The 20,085-nt window shown below is 39.5% G+C and overlaps 1 protein-coding gene across 1 annotated transcript; it reads right to left on the reverse strand.

Annotated features, from left to right (window-relative positions):
• Positions 1–16,475: 16,475 nt before the first annotated feature.
• Positions 16,476–16,844, reverse strand: LOC133891047 (putative glutaredoxin-C2). Its single transcript, XM_062331743.1, has one exon. The coding sequence runs from the start codon at positions 16,791–16,793 to the stop codon at positions 16,476–16,478; it is 318 nt and encodes a 105-aa protein (XP_062187727.1). The 5' UTR covers positions 16,794–16,844.
• Positions 16,845–20,085: the final 3,241 nt, after the last annotated feature.

Below are 20,085 nucleotides of genomic sequence, written 5' to 3' on the forward strand. Positions count from 1 at the left end.
TATATTATCTATTTTTGTAATATACCGTACGTATGTTGTCTATTTTTGGATTTTAACCAACATATAAGAAGTTTGTCACTCATTATATTTCTAATAGTATCCTTAAAATACCTATAGATGATATAAAAAATAATGATGAATACTGTTAGATTAATCTAAACCGTCTAATTGAGAAATTAAATGATTCATATTAATTGTTATCTACAGTTAAAGTTCTTCTTAAAAATAATTCTGTAACAGCAGTCACTGGTTTATCTGCAAAGTTGGAACACTAGACCAGCGTGATGTACGTATCATGGGCGTTACAACGGAGTCGAATGTCTCCACTCTCCAGTCAAAGAAAGCAGCACTATAACATACGTCCAAGGTGCGACCGTGCAAGTCCACTTTACAGTCGACGATGGGCACGCGCGGCCGCGGCCTGCACCGGCGCGAGCGGCACGCCTCGCTCGGTCCACGCCGACCGCCGTGCCTTTCGGTGACGCGCGGACCACGCGGGCGCTCGTAGGTGGCGGGCGCGTGGGGGTCAAAGCAACGGGACGTGAGGTTTGCCCTCGGCGCACGTCGGCGTTAGCGAATTTTTTTATATATTTTATTTCTTTAATATTATTAAGAATACACGATCGTTTCAAAAAAATCGCAGATATAACCTACTATCATCCGTTCACGTGAGCCCAGATGATCAACGAATTAAATAATTGAAGAGAGAAAAATCTTACTCGTTCAGCGAGCAAGACTTTGTTCTCGCTAGTTCAACAAGCGAGGCCTTCATATTGATTATTCAGCGGGCGAGAAATTGATCTTGCCCTTTAAAAGTGCGATATGTGCATATAATTTTCATTTATTTAATTTAACTTTATACAATAATTTGAAAAATAGTGGGTGGTTATTGTTTTGAAAATTTTGGTTTGATGCAAATTTGTCGACATTTGTTCAGTTCTTTGATGTAAAATTGTATGAGTAATTTTTTTAGTAAAGTTATATTGGAACTTCGAGTCCTCATACCCGTCGTAGCAACGCGACAATCACATAGAAATATGGTTTTTGTAGTAGCATCGGCTTGTAACAGGTGCAAACGCACATGTCATCGAAGACGGTGCACTCGTGGATAACTCTCTCATATTCACTCCCTCTCCTTCCTTTGGCCCTAGATAGAATTTCGTATTTGAGATGTGCAGTTCTTATGATTTTTATCCGGTGCATCTTTGCCTTCTCTGTCTTGTCTTTTATGTACTTAGTCATCTTCGTCCCATAAATCATACTAGCATTATTCAGTATCGTGTGCGCTACTGCATAGAGGTCCCTGAATACTTGCATGTCCTTTAAAGTATGAACTCTACAATCCTCACCAGTGTAACCCCCTCATATCTTTTATCAGCCAGTTGTAAATTTCTACTAAATTTATAGTCATAATATCGTAACTAGCCTCATTTGTGTCGTAAAGAAAAACTCACTTCTCTTTCATCTCATTCTCAATCCACTCGCTAAATGACGTGGTAGATGACTGAAAATGCATCTAGTCCCTAGGTGTGGTTTTGGTAATTAATGACCATACCTATAGACTAATAATGTTGTTGATAATTATTAGTATGTTATTTCATAGGTGATACATAGATAAGAGATATACATCAAGATGAATGAGCACTAAGTGATGCTCAGGTAAGTCAAAGACAAAACCTATGAACTAACAATTATGTTGAGAATTGTTATTAGGTTATTCCATAGGAGATGCATAAATGATGAATCATAGATTAGTTAAAAAATACCATAAATTCAAAGAATTGCATCAAAATCATTGACATCTTAGTGATTCTCACAAAAACAAAGAAAAGCTCATTGAAGATTGATGATAAGCGTGAATATTAAGTTACTTGTTAAAATCAAGTAACTAAAGGTATGCCATTATCAATTGAGTTTATGGATTAACCCACATGCTTTTTGTTGAGAGTGAGTTAGGGTAAGGATCCATAAGAAGACATAAGTTGAATTGAAATCATATATGCCAAGAGTGAATAATAAGATTGGATTTCATATATGATAAAGTGAATTTATTAAAGATGTTGAATACAAAATTATTTTCTATAGCAAGACGGTAAAGGGAGAGCAAGATTCGGCTGCAATGGACCATCCAGTGGTGAAGGGTAAGCAAATGGCTTAGCGCTGAAGGACAAGGTAGTGGTGAAGAGCGAGTGAAGGCTTTGCGCCAATACCGTGCGAGGTCATGGGAAGCTACGGATGATTCACATCAATCACAAGAAGAATCAAGAAGAGATGGAGTAACGACGATATAAAAGTTGACAACCCTCTAAAGTTTGAAAGAAAAAAGCGGTACTTAAATGTATTCAAAAGCTCAAAGTTGTTTAAATATGTTTTATCTTTGAAGTTAAGTATATGTATGTCACACTATTAAGAGGGATGCAATATTGAACAACTTGATATGTCTCAGTGCTCAAGAGTTTCTAACCAAATCCAAAGTCAGAGTTCGCTTTAGGAGCCCAGTGTCGAAAGTGTGGAAGTGTATGAATTGGGTTTCAGAGAGTTCCTAGTTTGATCATATGGGTTTAATATCATGAATTCAGTTAGGATATGTAGTCCTCCAAATAAGCTTTCCATAGAGTTCGAAATCGGACTTCGAGATCAAAAGTTATAGCATTTTCTGTTCGGTGACCTAGACTGTTTTGTTAAATTGCGAAGGCTCCGCATCTTTTTGCGGAGAGACCGTATTTTTTGGACGGTCCGTAAATTCTAGGTCTAACGACTAGTTTTTCTAAAATAGTGGCTTCTTGTGTTAAAGTCCGGAGGATCCGCAAATTTTTGCGGAGACTCCGCATTTTCTCAGGTATAATGGCTAGTTTTTGGGGGTTGGATATTTATACCCCCTCACCCCCTCCTTTGGTTGCTGCTGGTGCCTCCACGAAATACCTTAAAGCCAAAGCCATTTGTACTCTTCCCACTCCATTATAGTGTGAGATTTAAGAAAAAAAGTGAGTTGGGTTGAGAAATTGAAAGATTGAGTAGAAGTGAGATAAATTCCATATTGAGCACTCGTGTTCATCGGCAAGAAGTTCGTTGTAGCGTTTGTTACCCTTGGAGCTTAGAGCTCCTAGGTGGCTAGGCGTCACTAGCGAGCACCTAAGGTTGTGGTGTGCTACGGAAAATTTTGTGAATGCTTCGATTTCGTCTCTGTAAGGGAAGAAATCAAGAGTGGAAGCTAAGCTCAAGAGTGACCGAGCTTAGAGAAGAAAATGGTTGAGAGAGATCCGACTCAAGGTGACCGAGTTCCTCAATGGAGACGTAGGAACCTCTAGTGGAGGTGTTCGAACTTCGGAAAATAAATCGCGTGTCTCCTCTCTTGTTTCTTGTTCTTGACTTCTTGCTCTATATTTATGCATATTGTTCAATCTACTTTCTTGTGAAGTTTCAGTTGTAGGTACTTTGTGATATAGGTTGGAATACATCCACTGGTGCTAGGTAATTCGTGGATTTGATTCACGTTGAATTGTATAGGCATTTACTTAAGTTTTCCCTAAAATCTCTGGAGTATCCGCATATTTCTGCGGAACCTCCGTATATCTGTGAAGGTTTCGGAAAAATATGCAGACTGTCCGCATATTGCTAATCCACTACATTTAGTTTGTAATTTTTTTTCAAGATACGACCATTCATCTCCTCTCTAGGCGACATCAGATATTCACCCTGCTAAATTACGAAGAACTTCTAGAATCCATAGTTCTTTATCCAATCTTTATAGAGATCTTAAAGTTAAGCATATTTCTTTGCTTGATAAATTAGATGTTATGCCTCTAGTGAATTTAGAAATGCAATATCCTAATTGCAACATCTTATCTAAGGGCAAATCCACTATTTCTCCTATTGATGATGTTTGTGCTACTAAATCTAATTCTCATGTAGCATCTTTAGAGAAAGAAAATATTAAGCTAAGGACTCAATTTGAAAGGCTTACCAGCAAACATGTGAGTCTACAAGAAAATCATGACAAGCTTTTGCGCACTCATGAAGATCTCATAGATTCTCATGTCATGCTAGAAATAGCTCATGAGGAAATGGTTATCACGGTAAAATTCTATGAACCTCTTGTGGACATTAGCACATTTCCTTTGCATAATGTGAATTTGACATATGCTAGTTCTAGCAATTCATTTGATGTCAATTCTATATCCAATGATGAATTACCTACTAATTATTGTTGCTCTAAAGCTAATGTTCTCTTTAGTATTACTTGTGATATTAATAGTAAAAGTGGACTTGGAATTAATTCCAATAAAAATAAAAAGTCCAACAATATCAAAAACAAGGGACAAAATCAAAAAAAAAAAAAGATTAAGGATCTCATCACTTGGTTCAAGTGCAAGAAAGAGGGTCACCATGTGAAAGATTGCTTCTTGAAAAAAGAAGGAAGGAAAAGGAACAAGAAAGAAGAAAATGAGAAGAAATTTGTTCATATCAAGTGTTTCAAGTGCACCAATTTGGGACACTTTGCTTCAAGTTGTCCTAGCAATGCGAATGACGAAGCAATACTTCCAAGAAAGAAATCGAGGATCAACAAAAGGAAGTGTTATAGTTGGAATGAGACATGAAATTGGATCATGTCCTTACAAGAAGAAAGAAGCTTCATCACCATCAAGAACTCAAGCAAGCTCTCATCATGATGACAAACACCAAAAAAAGAGGCCCAGAGCTAAATCAAGATCACACAAGACAAAGGGTAAAGCAAAAGGTCATCAAAGTGAGAAACCTCAAGTGAAGAGGCTTGGCATAAAAATTTGCTATACATGCCACGAAAAGGAACATATCGGTAAAAATGTCCCACTGGTAAGATTCCTAAGCATAACCCTTTTAGTAATGAACAATATTTGCTTAGGGAAGTTAAGAGTGGTACTTGTGTTGCTAAGGTGATTAATTCATCTTATGCTAATGCAAAAGTCATTTGGGTGTCTAAGTCTCTCGTGACTAACTTTAAAGGATCCTACATGGTTTGAGCTAGTACCACAAAGTGCTTAATTTGTTAAATAGGTACTTAGAGATGCATTGAAGACTTGACCTACTTGAGAAGAATTTTATTGCAAATCTCATATCAAGTTTTCTTTCAAGTTATATTTCTCATCGTTTGTGGAAAAGGCGCTAAGTATGAATATTATTGATCTAATATCAAGAATCAATGACATCTCGGTAACAAGTACCTACTTTGAAAAATCTAGTCTTCTTAACCTGGTGTAGGTGTGAGTCATTCACAATCTTTTCATGACCGTGAACACTTGAAGTTGGTTAGGTAGTTTTTGCTTAAATTTCTACTTTTTATAAAATGGTATGTTTAATGGCTCTCAAGTGGAGCAAATTGATCAAAATGTTGTAGGAAACGAAGAACCTCCATGTGAAGCAAACAAGAAGCTAGCCATCGGTAAAGTAAGCCCCAAAGAAGCTCAGAATCAAAATGAGGCTGAAGAAGATGGTGAAATATCTTTAGCTGCGGCAAAAGGCGGAGGTTCCGCAAGATTATATGGAGATTCCGCACAAATACTTCGGGATCAAAAGTTATGGCATTTTCTCTTCGGTAACTTGGGTTGTTTTGTTAAACTACGGAGGCTTCACATCTTTTTGTGGAGAGTCCGTATTTTTACGGAGGGTCCGCAAATTCTATATCTAAGGGCTAGTTTTTCTAAAACAGTGGCTTCTTGTGTTAAAGTTCGGAGGGTCCATAAATTTTGCGGAGACTCCGTATTTTCTTAGGTGTAATGGCTAGTTTTGGGAGGTTGGGTATTTATACCCCCTCACCCCCTCCTTTGGTTACTGCTGGTGCTTCCACGAAATACCTTAAATCCAAAGCTATGTGTGCTCTTCCCACTCCATTCTAGTGTGAGATTTGAGAAAAAAATGAGTTGGGTTGAGAAATTGAAAGATTGAGTGCAAGTGAGCTAAATCCCATATTGAGTACTCAAGTTCATCGGCAAGAAGTTCATCATCGCGTTTGTTACTCTTGAAACTTAGAGCTCCTAGGCGGCTAGACGTCACTAGCGAGCACCCAAGGTTTTGATGTGCCGCAGGAAAGTTTGGGAAGGCTTCGATTTCGCCTTCGTAAGGAAAGAAATCAAGAGTGGAAGTCAAACTCAAGAGTGACCGAGCTTGGAGAGTAAAAGTGTTGAGTGAGACCCATCTCAAGGTGATCGAGCCCCTCAACGGAGACGTAGGAACCTCTAGTGGAGGTGCCTGAACATCAGGAAACAAATCGCGTGTCTCCTCTCTTTTTTTTCTTGAGTTCTTGTTCTCTATTTATGCATATTGCTCAATCTACTTTCTTGTGAAGTTTCAGTTGTAGGTATTTTGTGAGACCAACATGTAATCTATATTGCAACAAAATATTCTTAGGCCGTACATCAAACACTCTGAATCTTATATCTACCACATCAGTTAGGACTACACTCTATCTAAAATCTACATTTAATACCTAACATATGTTCAAATACTACATCTAATTGCTAAATTGTATCAAACCTAATTCTAAAATTAGATATATATTCTAACTTACGTCTAGTGACTATCTTATCCGATTTGTAAAAAAATTCTAGATCTAGCATCTAACCTATGTCAAAATCTAGCACTAGTAACTATCCTATCAGGTTTATAAATAAATCAGAGAAAATAACATACATTTTTCCTCTAAAAGGGCTTGGCCGCACAATTTCTCCCTCTCTCATCCCATCCCCTCGGCTCAATGGGAAACAAATGAGGCGTGACGTCGGTAGGGCCGGCCACACAGATTTAAATACCCAAACGGTCTCACCCTCTCAATGGGCAAGACTTTTTAGGTGAGCCTGCGAGGTAGATACACTACGAAGGTCTCGTCCGTTCAACGGGCGAGAACTTGATCTCGCCCGATGAATGGGTGAGATATTTATCTCTCTGGTTATTTAATTCGCTGACTGCTGAAGCCCACAAGATCTCGCTGACTGCGAGAACAAGGTCTTGCCCGTTGAACCAGTGACGGTAGGTTAAACCTGCGATTTTTTGAAACGACTATAGATTCTTAAAATATTAAGGAAATAAAATATATAAACATATTCGGCGTTAACAATTAGATGCGCGCACCGTTCGTGTCAGTGTTAGCGTTTGGGTTGGCACAGCCAACGCGAATGGCCCAGGGAGAGCCCGCTTATGACTTGGGGCTAGTTTGGGCTGGATTTAAAAAAAAACATTTTGATTTCAGTTCTTCACTAAAAATATTTATATGGTGAATTATAATCATAATCGTTTAGCTAGTACTTATAAATGAGAAGAAAATAATTCAAAAATGAGAGAAATAACATTTTTCTTGTTTCTTTCTTGTAGTGTAAAAAAGAGAATGCAAATTACTGGTCAAAATCACCGTTTGATAGAAATTTTACTGATTCTTGTCGGAATCCGAAACGTTTCTGCCCGCCAAACGGATCCTTACCGACCGCAGGCCTATTTCTGTTGCTTGCCCCGCCACAAGGTTCGCACATCTTACCTGGGCTGCGCGCTATGAGGCCTTCTCGCCGATTCTGCCTACCTTACAGTGAACCAGTACTTGCTTCCTGACTTCATCGGATGTACATACTGGGCCCAGATCATTCAACCAAGCTGAATTAGAAAAAAAAGAGTTTTAATTTTTATATTTTCTAATATTAATATTTAAATAGATAGATTCAGATAAAAAAGATTTATAAGAATAGATGGCTACTATCATCTCATGACTACTACCATCTTATAGGGCAGTTAAGTCTTTACCATTCTCTAAGAGAGCGATAAACATCAATATTATTTAGCAGTACCTTAATGCCCCGTGATAGGATAGTTAGTCCCTTTCTGTCGTCTCAGAGAGGGTAAACCCGTGTGAACAGTACTGTACCAGAAATACTGGTCTTCTGTAGCTCTATTTTTCCCATCTTTTTTTACAAAATAGTGGTCTTCTGTAGCTCTAAAAATCCTAATTTTTTTACGTGTTTCATAATCCACGTGCAACCTATTTTTATTAGATTCACCTAAAAAGAATATGTAGAATTTAAACTAAAATTCTCAAAAGGACTACTTTTATAACTTTTAACAATATTTAGGGCTCAAATAAATTTCTAAAAATCTGGAAAAATTCAGTAATATTCTTCTTATGTGATGAACTAATTTTTAAAATTATTTTTAGCTCTAGTTTATATGATGAAAAAGTGAGTTCATTTGTAATACTCTATTTATATGTATTTTTATCATTTCACGTGATACTCTTTTTTTTTATTCAATTTGAATTCAAACATATACGTATCTTGATTGTGCCAGAAGTACTGTTCATAGCTCTATTTTATCCTCCCATCTTCTCTGTACAAAACATAGAACTTCTGTTGCTCCAAAAATATGGTAAAATTCACTAATATTATTCTTATGTGATAGACAAATTTTTAAAATTATTTTTAATTTTGTGAATTTGGCTATTGCATTCTCCATCAACCAGGTGCGTTACAGAGCAGCTCGCCACACGACTCAACTTTAAGCATAAAATGACAATACTCTACTACCAGCAAAGCATCTCTATCGTGACTCACACTTTTTCGTGACCACACGACACAACTTTAGTCATAAAATGACAACACTTTGTCGTGCATCAGGCTTTAGACATGAAGTGTCCACACGACTCAGCTTTAATCATGAAATGAAAAACGCATCTGTCCTGACTCAGGCTTTATACACAAAAGTGACCACATGACAGAGCTTTAATCATAAATTAGATATCAACACCTATATCCTAACTAAGGCTTCAGACATGAAGTGACCACATGACAGAACTTTAAGCATGAAATGACAACTCATGAGTTTATTTGCTAGAAAGCGGTAGTCATTTCATGCATGAGTTGTAAACAGTTTTATAGAGCTACCTCAACACATGCATGTGCTTTTATAGACTCAAGCACCTAACTCCACAGGGCGGTTGCTATTGGAGATGGGTTTACTTCACTCGTTTACTTCAATCGTTTGTAAACGACTCAGAGTGGTCTAAAGATAAGAATTATTAGACTATTGGATATGGGCTTACTTCACTCGTTTGTATAACTATTCCTTTTCTCACTAATGACTAATATGCCAGATACGTCATGGTATGGAATTCTTTTGTGAGGACCCCAACCTCGGATTCCTCTGTGCCTCATGTATCAGTCCTTAGATCAAGTAGCAGATACGTACGGAATTCTCCAGATGATATCAAATACATACTTCGAATAAAATAAAGTAAAATAATTATATAAAAAGGATAAAAGATGGTCTTGTGGATAAGGATCCATAGCAGACCAGTGAGGTAGAAGATCCTACAACGGAGCAGAGCGAAACTATGACGCAACCTAATGCCATGGTCAACTCAGGTGCGGACATGACCATAGACTTTTTCTTTTTAACTTCATCTAGGTTGAGGTTGATCTCCATCTCAACAATCTGAAAGCAACAAGACTAAGTACGGAAGGTACTCAATAAGTCCTAATAATACTTCAAGGGGGTTGAGTACATCCATAAGGGAGGTAACCAAGGATAAAAGTCATAGGGATATAGTTTGGGCGCAAAGTCAGTTTTATATGCAATGTGAATTAAAGTGTAACACTTAGTTTAAACCAGTTGAACAAAAATCAGGTTTGATTGATAAAGGTTGTTGGCTCTAGGGGAAAGCTATCTATTCCCCGCAGTTCCCATCATATAGCTGGTTGACACCTAGTCCAACCAAATTCAACGACATACGTCCGGCTTTCTCCAAAACACGAACATATTGCCTATTCACACACCAAAGGGGTACGCACACCACAAACTAACCATTGTGAGTTTGTAACTTTCGCATGTCCATGATTATGGACACGGCTATTTGAATAGGTTTACACTCTGCAGAGGTTTTACAGCTTTACCCACACAATATGCTCAACGTCCAACTGTTGCAAGCAGAGGAGCGACTCATAACGAGTTTTCATACCCATCGAGCATGTTTCTACACAATCATCACCAACGGGAATACACCGACCAGGGGCCTAAAGCTCCAACACTCAATTTCCTGGCTCTTATTGTACTACAGCCTCCAAGGTGGGTACCGAGCTCAGCTAATGGGGTGTGAGATCAAGTCCTGCCCATTCAAGACGTGTGGTTGCATGAGGTGGCTAAGCACGACCACAATTGATTCGGCCCTTACATGGCTAGGGCAAGCATCTTTAACATTGTCACTGGGTATCACCTCAAGCCCCCAAGAGCATCCTTCCCAAAGGAATGCCCACATGAGATAGCCTCCAACTTTCAGAGGACTACCCCGCTCACCCCCGCCAAAGCGGTTTTCATGGTTTTTCTTAGCACCAACACCATTTTCCATTCCTCACACCATCAAACACCTCAACACATTTTACTCATTTGCAAAACATGATCATAATAAAAAGTGATTAAGTACTCTCCAAAGAGAGATCAAATGTCTCCAAAGATAGCAGTGTATTCAACCCTAAGCATACTAGTTAGCAAGGGTTCATCTAATATCATTATATCAGGTATTGGGAGCAATCTAGGGTTATCATTTGAGTATTGCGAGTAGTGGTTGTAGTATTGCTCAGTAAATGGGTTATAACTAATACCAGAATTTTAAAGAGAAATCCTCATGCATGCAAATATATCTACCATGTTTTTAGTTCGTCATGTTATTATATTGCAAACATGGGTTCAATATGATCAAGGAATTAGGACTTACCTTTATGAAGGTCAATTCACGATTGGTCTTGTCGTTCGAGCATCTCGGGTTCTTCATCATCGGTCTCGTCTTCAGTTCCTTCCTCGCGTTCTTGCTTAGAACCTTTACTTCCAGCCTACACATATTATTGACAAAAAGGGCATAAAAACTAAGCAATAGAACACCAGAATAAAGCTAAACGAACACCAAAGCGAAAGAAAAATGACTGAGAAAAACGACGAATGCTAACATAGCGGAAAGATGATCGACAACTATTAGCTAAGCGAAACTGATACACATAGACTATCGAGGTTATCTAGTGAAGCTAGGTCAAGTTGTTAACTAGCTGTTTTATTAGTTTAAGAGAAATCTTAAACAAGCCATTAATAACTAAGTGAGCGTTTATTAGCTTAGCTATCAGAAGATGACAATTAGGATTTCTACTTGTATGTGAGTGCATGTGTATCGATAAATGTATGTGTGATACTCACGTCTATATGTATGTGAGTATTATACATATATACGTAAGTATAACTCTAGATGATTATATGTGCTTAAGTGTCGAGATTAAAATTCTAATCTACAACACTAAATCATGGTTATCTAAATAATTAGTCTTAATTATCTAGTGTTACTAATTGCTACTCTAATTAAGCTATAAACTATTGCTATTGCAAAATCATGCATATAATTAATTAACTAGATTAAATTATTCTTTAAAACTAATTAATTAATTATTAAAAGGGTATTCAATTAATTAATTATTAATATTAAATTATTCTATCATATTCTAATGATTGTATTTATTTGTTTAGAACATACACTGGTCAACTTATTATATTAATTAAACCAAGATTAATATATAACCTATAGCATAAAATGATAATCTATTTCTATACATGAAATAAGAGAAAACCTTTAGTTATTATAAAAACCTATTCTTTACCTAACATAAGGATTAAACCTACACTCGAGTTACGTTAACATATGCAACTATACTATGATTATAACCTAAATATGGTTATTGAATTATCTAACTCAACTTTATATACTAAAAGATTAATCAATTCTAATTAAATGCTGGATGAGAAAAATAAATACCGGATGAGAAAATTAAACAAACTCCAAAAATTATAAGAACCGTTCGGAAGATAGATTATGATTTTAGAGGAATATCAACGAAAGAATCACCAAAATCAGAGTTAAAACGGAGGAGATATGGACATCGGAAGATTTGCCGAAAGAATAAATCCTAGAAATTGGAAAATAGCACTATGTCACGGACTTGGTCTACGGAATTTGTGGACGAGAGGGGATTTGTGAGGGGTCCATGGTGCACCGGATGCGTGGGCTGGTGAGGTGGCTGCGCTGCGGACACGATCCATGCTTGTGGACCGCAGAGGAGTTCACGGTGGCCAGTCCATAGTGGTTCGGCTGGTGGACACGGGCCGGCCTATCATGTGGGCCCCACCTATTGGTGTGAGAGGGGGCTAAAGGGATAAGACCGTTGGCTCTCGTGTGGGCGTGCGGTTCATAGAGCCAAGGAGAGAGGGGGCCGAAGTGAAGGGAGCGACCGGAGGGAGAAGACGGTGGTGCCGAAAGAGAGAGAGAGAGAGGGCGCCAGGGAGGTGAAGACCGAAGGGGAGGGAGCTGGTCGGAGGGAAGACGACGCCAGTCGGGCAGTGAGCTCGGTGGCTCCATGGTGGCGACGGCTTTGTACGCGGGCATGCGAGGAAGAGATGGCGCCGAATGGGAGAGAAGGAGCCTACGGAGAGGGATGCAGAGCGTGGCGCGGCGAGGCTAGCTAGTTGAGCCAGGTAGGTGGCGCGACGCGCGTGGGAGCAGTGCGCGCGGCGGCATCATGGTGCGGGCGGCTACGCGGGACGGAAGATTGTGATAGCGATGGCACACGACAAAAGCTCGTGCGGTGACGTGCACACGTGGGCGGCAGCGCGTAGGACACGGGTGCGGCGCAGGAAGAGGCGAAGGGCGTGGCGGCGGTCCTGCTCAACGGCTAGAAGCCGGGTCATAGGCTGGGCAGAGCTCGGTCCGACGGTGTTTGGGGTGGCCGACATGGAAGGAGGAGCAGATGGAGAGGCTCACCATGGTGGATGGCATGCTGACGGTGAGACCGGGCAGAGCACAACCGGCAGCGGGTGGAGGTAACGCGCGATGACAAGGTCCAACGGCGCGCGGGAGGTTGTGCGTATGGCGATGGCACATTATGACGGTGCCGATGGGCACGGCGATAGTGGAGCTCCTGGGCAGCAGGATGGCGCTGAGGAGTGCGACTGTGCGCATGGTGGTAGCGTGGCGCTCATGGATGCGTGCATGATGGCGATAGGGGAGCATGCAGTGGCTGCTGGTGTGCTTGTAGGGGCGCGAAGAGGACCCGAGGGCAACACAGTGCAGCTGCTATGCTTGTATGCATGTGTGTGTGCCGTGTTTGAGCTGTTGCATGTGTGTGTTGCATGCTTGTGTGTATGTATGGTGTGAAGGATGCTTGCAGGTGAAGCAAGAGGGAAGAGAAGGAGAAATTGGTTTTTGCCACTTGGTGTAAAGATCATACGAGAGGGAGGCACATGGGGCAATGGGCTTGCGGCTGTGTGGGTGAGAGAGCGAGGAGCAGAGAGAACAGAGAGATGGCTTAGAGAGATGAGAGAACAAAGAGAGATCTTTAGGGTGGTGGGGGGGGGGAGAGAGTAAAATGGATGGCAATTTCAAATGTATGTGACTGAGATTGAAATTGAAAGTACGATGATTTAATGAATGTATTTGAATTGTAAATAGAATTTGTGATAATTCGAATAAAGGTATTCAAATTTGAACTGAATTGTATGATGATTCGATTTGAGAGTATTCAAATTTGAAAGTGATTTTCAAATTAAATAACTTGAATTAGAATTGATTGGGTGGCGATTCATATAGGATTTGAATCGATTTAGATTAAGGATTTGAATTAGAGATTGAATGACTTTGGAACGAGAATTCAAATTGAATTGAAATTACAAAACAATTAAATTGGAAGTATTCGAATATAACTCAAATGATTTGAATTTCATTTGGATACGAATTTGACGATGATTTGAATGAGACTGGCTTTGAGATATTTGGGATTAAAATCAAATAGAAGTATTCGAATTTAAGATTTGGATTTGAGATTGATTCAAAAAGAATATTTGAGTTGGATTGGAAGATCGATTTTTACGGATTGATTTGGATTAGAAAATTACCGAAATGAATTAAAACATATTTGAATTTGAGAGAATCAAATTCGAATGGCCGCACAAGAACCATAAAAGCAATAAACCAAAATGCATGTGCTCAATTTATTGCAACGATTAATTTAGTTATCTTTGGAATACTTAGCCAAAATAATATATTTGAATATATACATACGAGTATATATACATCAAATATATATTTTATTGATTTTATACTAGTTTAATAATTAGAAAAAGTTTTAATTTGGATTTAATTTTGCTATTTTTTCTAAAATTCTAAAACTCAGGGTGTTACATCTTTGGACTACAAGATCAAACCAAATAGTAGAACATGGTCCCATAATTAACGTTCAACAAATTGGGATTCATTTAGCAAATGATTTTTATCTTCCATTTGAACACATTTTCCTAATTCTTCTAGTTTCTTTCATGGGCCAAAAACGTCAGTGCCCCTGCTTTTCCGATTTGAAGCCATTGACTTGCCCCTACTTTGCAATGGACGTTTTACGGCGTCAAGTCAGAGAGTTTGATCAGAAACTGAACTATTTTACCCTTGCATGGCTATAAATAGCCAACTGACGGTGGGAACATGGTTGCAAAATAGAAGGTGAGAGAGAGAGAGAGAGAGAGAGAGAGAGAGAGAGAGAGAGAGAGAGAGAGAGAGAGAGAGAGAGAGAGAGAGAGGCCAGAGAGGAGTGCTTCTAGCGGATCCAAGGGCTCTGCGTATTTGGGCTTGTCCAGATTTTGTTGTGTTTCAAGAGTAAGAGCAAAGTTGTAAGGTGGAGGGCTGGAACTCCAGCCAACTAAGATAGGGTGTTCCTTAGATGCTATGCTAGGTTGAGTTTTGTTCCTGTGTGCAATATCAGTTGGATTTTGAAGGTTCTTATTGTTTTTTTTCCATGAGTTGTAGAAATACAACTTTTTCATGTGGGAGGATATGTTGGAGGACAACAGAAGCCACACTACCGATGAAGTGATGAACCAGAATGCAGATGCAGAGTACAAAGGAGAAGCTTTACATGATATGGGATTGCAATTGGCTGCTCTGAAGGAAGTGCCCATAAAGATGAATGAAATGGAAAGGAGTTTGAACCACCTTAAGATAATGGTGTTTGTGCTTATACTTGGTATGGTCTAGATGATGATTAGGATGTGAGACTTCCCAGATTGCAGTGTAATGTTAAATTTTGATACAATAAGAAATAAATAGAACTGACTGGTACTTCAACATCTCAGTCAGCGAGAAGATGAAAGGGAAAAATAGAGCTATAAATAGTACTTCTGGCGCAGTTAAGGGGTGTATATGTTTGAATTCAAATTGAATAAAAAGAAGAATATCACATGAAATGATAAAAATGCTTATAAATAGAGTATTACAACGGAACTCATTTTTTCATCATATAACCTAGGGCTGAAAATAATTTTAGAAATTAGTCAATCACATAAGAAGAATATTAGTGAATTTCTCTAGATTTTTGGAAATTTATTTGAGGCCATAATAATTATTAAAAGTTATAAAGTAGTCATTTTTGAGAATTTTAGTTTAAATTTTACATAGGTTTTTTAAGGTGAATTGTAAACAAAGTTTTAGAATTTTTAAGTTAACAGAAGATCATTGTTTTATATAGAGAAAATGAGAGGGAAAACTAGAGCTGTGAATAGTACTTCTGGTACAGTACTGTTCACACGGGACCGCCCTCTGATTAGGTGGCAAGTGCCTAACCGCCCGGCGGTAAGACGCTGCTACGGTGATATAGGTGCTTACCACTCTCTCAAGAGGTAGTAAGAGCCTAACCACTTCATGAGAGGATGGTAGATATTTATTTTTATAAATCTTTTCATTAGAGGTATATTTATTTAAATATTAATATTAAAAAATGTAAAAAAAACTCTAGAAAAAGGGATAGCATTAGCCGACATGTTTGCGCTCTTTGCAGAACTGGCCCAAAGCCTAAGCAATTTGACATGATTATAGGTTACTGCTACTACTTGTCTACTCCCTTTGATCACCAGCATTATGGATTCTCTCACCCTAACCACCAGAAAAGCATCAACTTTAATTTATGCTTATCTTTATTGTATATAAGTACTTTCTTCCGTCCAAAATAAATATCACGGTCCCTAAAATACAATTTTAACTACTATTTTTTAATATATTGATAAAATATGATAGAAATATATTATTATAAAAGTACTTTTTGAGATAAATCTATCTGTGCTATTTTTAAGTATTCAAACTTAATATATAAAAATTATTTGTAACTAAAATTTAAAACAGTTAACTACATATAACTCAAAACTATATTTATTTTGAATTGGAAGGAGCAGTATATTTCATTCCTTGTGTAGTAACACGAGGTACGTACAACCGAAAGATCGTGGCTCTTAATTTGACGACCTTTCAAAATTAAAGCTAGGTAAGTTTCTTCGTGCATGCATTATGCGATCGATCGCTCCGAAGTAGCAATTCTGATCACGTAGCTAGAAGAGCTTCACGCGCGCATAATCATCATGAGTAAGCTAGCTAGCCCTCATCAGTACGTAGTTCTTCACAGCCACAGGGCGCCGGCCTCGCGAAGCAGCGGTACGAGCTTCCCGCCGAGGTGCAGCGACATGACCTGTTCGGTGGGGCCGACGAGCTTGCCGCCGATGAACACCGCCGGCACGGGCGGGGTCCGGCCGACCATGCGGGCCAGCGCCCGCTCGATGTCCTTCCCCCCGGGGTCCTTGTCCAGCTCGTACACCGCCCAGCTCACGCCCAGGTCGGAGAAGAGCGTCTTCACGGCGTGGCACATGCAGCAGTTGCTCGCGCCGAAGATCACCACCGCGCGCTGCGACGCCAGCCTCGCCACACCGCCGTCCGCCATTGCTTGAACACTCTTCAGTACTTCACCTCACTTGCTCGGTCGCTCGGGGAGGCCTTTCACCTCCGCTTCTTAGATTTTGGGATGTATGTTGACGGTGATGGCCAAGTGATCGATCGACGCTTATTTATAGATGACCGGCATTTAGAGGAAGTAGGCGCGGTGTGCAAGAGTGAGGGTGTGAGGAGCATAACTAATGGAGTGACTAATAATCCGGGAATCTTCTGTTCAGATGTTCCACTACTTTTGTGATCTTTGCTTTTGGGACGAGCCACGGGCCAGAATTCTACACTTTCTTTTTCATTTCCATTACAGAATAACGGGCATTCTAGAGTTATTAATTATTCCAAATGAAAAGCAGTTATGCTACCTTCGGCTAAAGCGTTCCCTGCGGCACACGTCCCCAAGGACCCCAGGCAGGGGCGATTGCAGCCACTGCGACGACGAACACAGCTTCGCCAATGCAGACAGACGCACCGGCAGCTGGGGGGTGTGCTGTAAGAACTTCAGCGATGGGGACTTCTGTTCCCTGCTCAAGCAAGGAGGGCTCCAAGACAGCAGCGAGCAGTCAGTATGTAGGGGGAGGTCACAAGCTTAAGCTTCATTGCTCCAGATGCTCAAGGAGAGGTCATGTAGTTGCAGATTGCCCTGTACCTCTGTATTGTGAAATTTGTGAAAGCCACTCGCACGTCACTCACAAATGCCCATTGTTAAAAGCCACCAAGCCGGTGGCGGATGCAGTGGCCTTAGGGGGTGCCGGGACTTGGCTTTCATCATATCGTTGTCCCCGAGAAGGCGAGATGGCTCCGGTGACACGGTTGGGAGCTGTGAAATTGGGGGTAATATGACGGTGGCGCAGGTTGCGGTGGAGTTGGAGAGACTTATCCCGCTTCATGGACATGGAAGGTAAAGGAACATGGTATTAACACTTTTTTTTAACAGTGGGATCTATTTTCACGTTCTATTTTGAGTTAGGGTCGAGCGAGACCGTTCCGTGCGTGCTCGTTCCGTGTATGCCCGTGCGAGCGTGTGGATTCGAACACGAACTAACTCGAGCACTCACCCCGTGCGAGTGCCGTCCTTACCAACCGGGCTAGCGCCCGGATGCGATGGTATTGACACTTTGCTGGTCATGTTTCCCAACAAAGTTGAGCTTACTCTAATAGTTGAGTTTCCGGGAAATAAAAACCACCAAGGAGTCGAAGTTAGAATTTAGTGAATGGCCAAATGGGAAGCAGGAGATGAAGTCAAATTTCAGTTGCACGTAGTGTGGATGCAGGTCGGAGGTATTCGTAAAGAACTCCGTGCTTTTTCTGATCTTGTGGGCTGTTGGATCAATCCTGGGGGCGACACAAATGGTTGGTGTTGGTCTTCACCAGTATTCCAAATAGAACAAAGTAAGCCATCGGGACCCGGATGGTTCTCCTGGTAAAGTTCTAAAGTGTTTTGGAAAATCATAAAGACTAATTTGATAGCTTTATTTTATGGCTTCCACATTGGAGTGCTTCTTTTGTTTAGTCTTAATTTTGGTATCCTTACTTTACTACTTCTTCTAGTACAAAATAAATGTCATTTTGAGTTACATACAGTCAACTATTTTAAATTTTGGTTATAAATTATTTTTTATGTATTGAGTTTGGATATTTGAAAATGACATGAGTAGATATGTCTCAAAAAGTATTTTTATAATAATATACTTTTGTAAAAAATAGTAGTCAAAGTTGTATTTTAGAGACTGTATCAATATGCAAAACGACACTTATTTCAAACTGAAGAGAGTACTAAAAAGCAATGAGGCGAAATAGATAGACCAATATATGTCTATGTGCTTCTTGAATGCAAGCTTTAAATTTTCACATATGTGGCAACTAAGAGCATCTCCAACCGACTACTCATATTTGACCTCCCTATTCCTCTTATTTAAGAGCTCCTCATCCAGATTTCATCCCCTATTTCTCAACGCGTTCCAACCGGCCTCTCATATTTGACCCTCTATATTCGAATCACCTCTATTTTATTAATATTTGGTAACTCTCTCTCCTCTCTCTCCCCTCTCTCCCTCTCTCTCTCCCCCCTCTCTCCCAAATGAGGGGTTGGATGAGGAGCCCCTAGATGTAGGGGTGAGGGAGGAGATTTGAGGGCTTCTCAAATAAAGGAGGTCGGATAGGGGGTCGGTTGGAGACCGATTTTCATCGTTTTTTCCTCAAATATAGGATAGGGGGTGAGAAGAGGGCTCGGTTGGAGATGCTCTAACAAAATATTGGGAAGTAGCGCAAAAAGGTGATTAGACGTCACAAACAGCTTTCATGTCAAGAAGATATATCATGGAAGTAGTGGATATCATTCATGAAATAATCCATGAAATACATCAAAAACTAAATAGAGTAATCCTCAATTAAACTTTGAGAAAGCATATGCCAAAGTAAAGTGACACTAGAGTAGTGTTTGTGCAATTCAACGATCAACATGATTGTTCTAAATGGTTTCTCTACAAGTCTGGACAATTCAGTGTACAGTCAATGTATAGAGCCTTAATTAATTATGATATCATCCAAACAAATCGCTTGTTATGAAAATTAAAACTCTGTCTAAAGATAAATATTTTCTTCTGGTATTTGCAATGAGGAGCAATGCTGACAAAAGGTAACTCAGTAAAATATAGATGACAGGGTAGTACATAATGTTGTTTTATAATAACAATGAAACTATCCAACATTTATTTTATTATTACCAATTTGCTAAATTTACCAGGAGGGCAGTACAAGTTGGTTTTGGTTTAGAACCACCTAAGAGTGTAGCACAGTTGTTTGGAAGTTGGCATGTAAATTCTGACTCAAAATTGAGGTCCCAAATTTTGGTTAGTGCTAGTGCTCTTTGATAGGCTATATGGTTGAGCAAAAATAATATTATTTTTAACCAAACAAAAGTTCATTCTAACATGCAGGTTATCCTCAGGGAAACCCACTTGATCTATTTTTGGTCTTTGCTATAAAAGGAGGGGACAAAAAAGAGGATGAGGTGGACATGCCACATTCTGGAGACGATAATTATGGATATTTTCGTTAAATATAAATGGATGTTTCCCAGAAGTATTTGTCCTTGAATTTATTATTCATGTTTAAGACACTTGTTAAACTATAACTTATATAGTTGTGGTAACTGTATTTTCCTCTTTATAACAGGGACAAAAGCTCACTGCAACAAATATGTGTAGCTTTATAACAGGGACGAAAGCTCACCCCCAACCGAGAATCCCTGACACAGAACTAACATGCATAAGAGTTAGATAAACGAA

The sequence above is a fragment of the Phragmites australis genome, chromosome 1 (assembly GCF_958298935.1).
Source record: "Phragmites australis chromosome 1, lpPhrAust1.1, whole genome shotgun sequence".
NCBI classification, from domain to species: domain Eukaryota; kingdom Viridiplantae; phylum Streptophyta; class Magnoliopsida; order Poales; family Poaceae; genus Phragmites; species Phragmites australis.

Coding starts and splice junctions, on each gene's coding strand:
- LOC133891047 (XM_062331743.1), bottom strand. CDS start 16,793: ATGGCGGACGGCGGTGTGGCGAGGCTGGCGTCGCAGCGCGCGGTGGTG.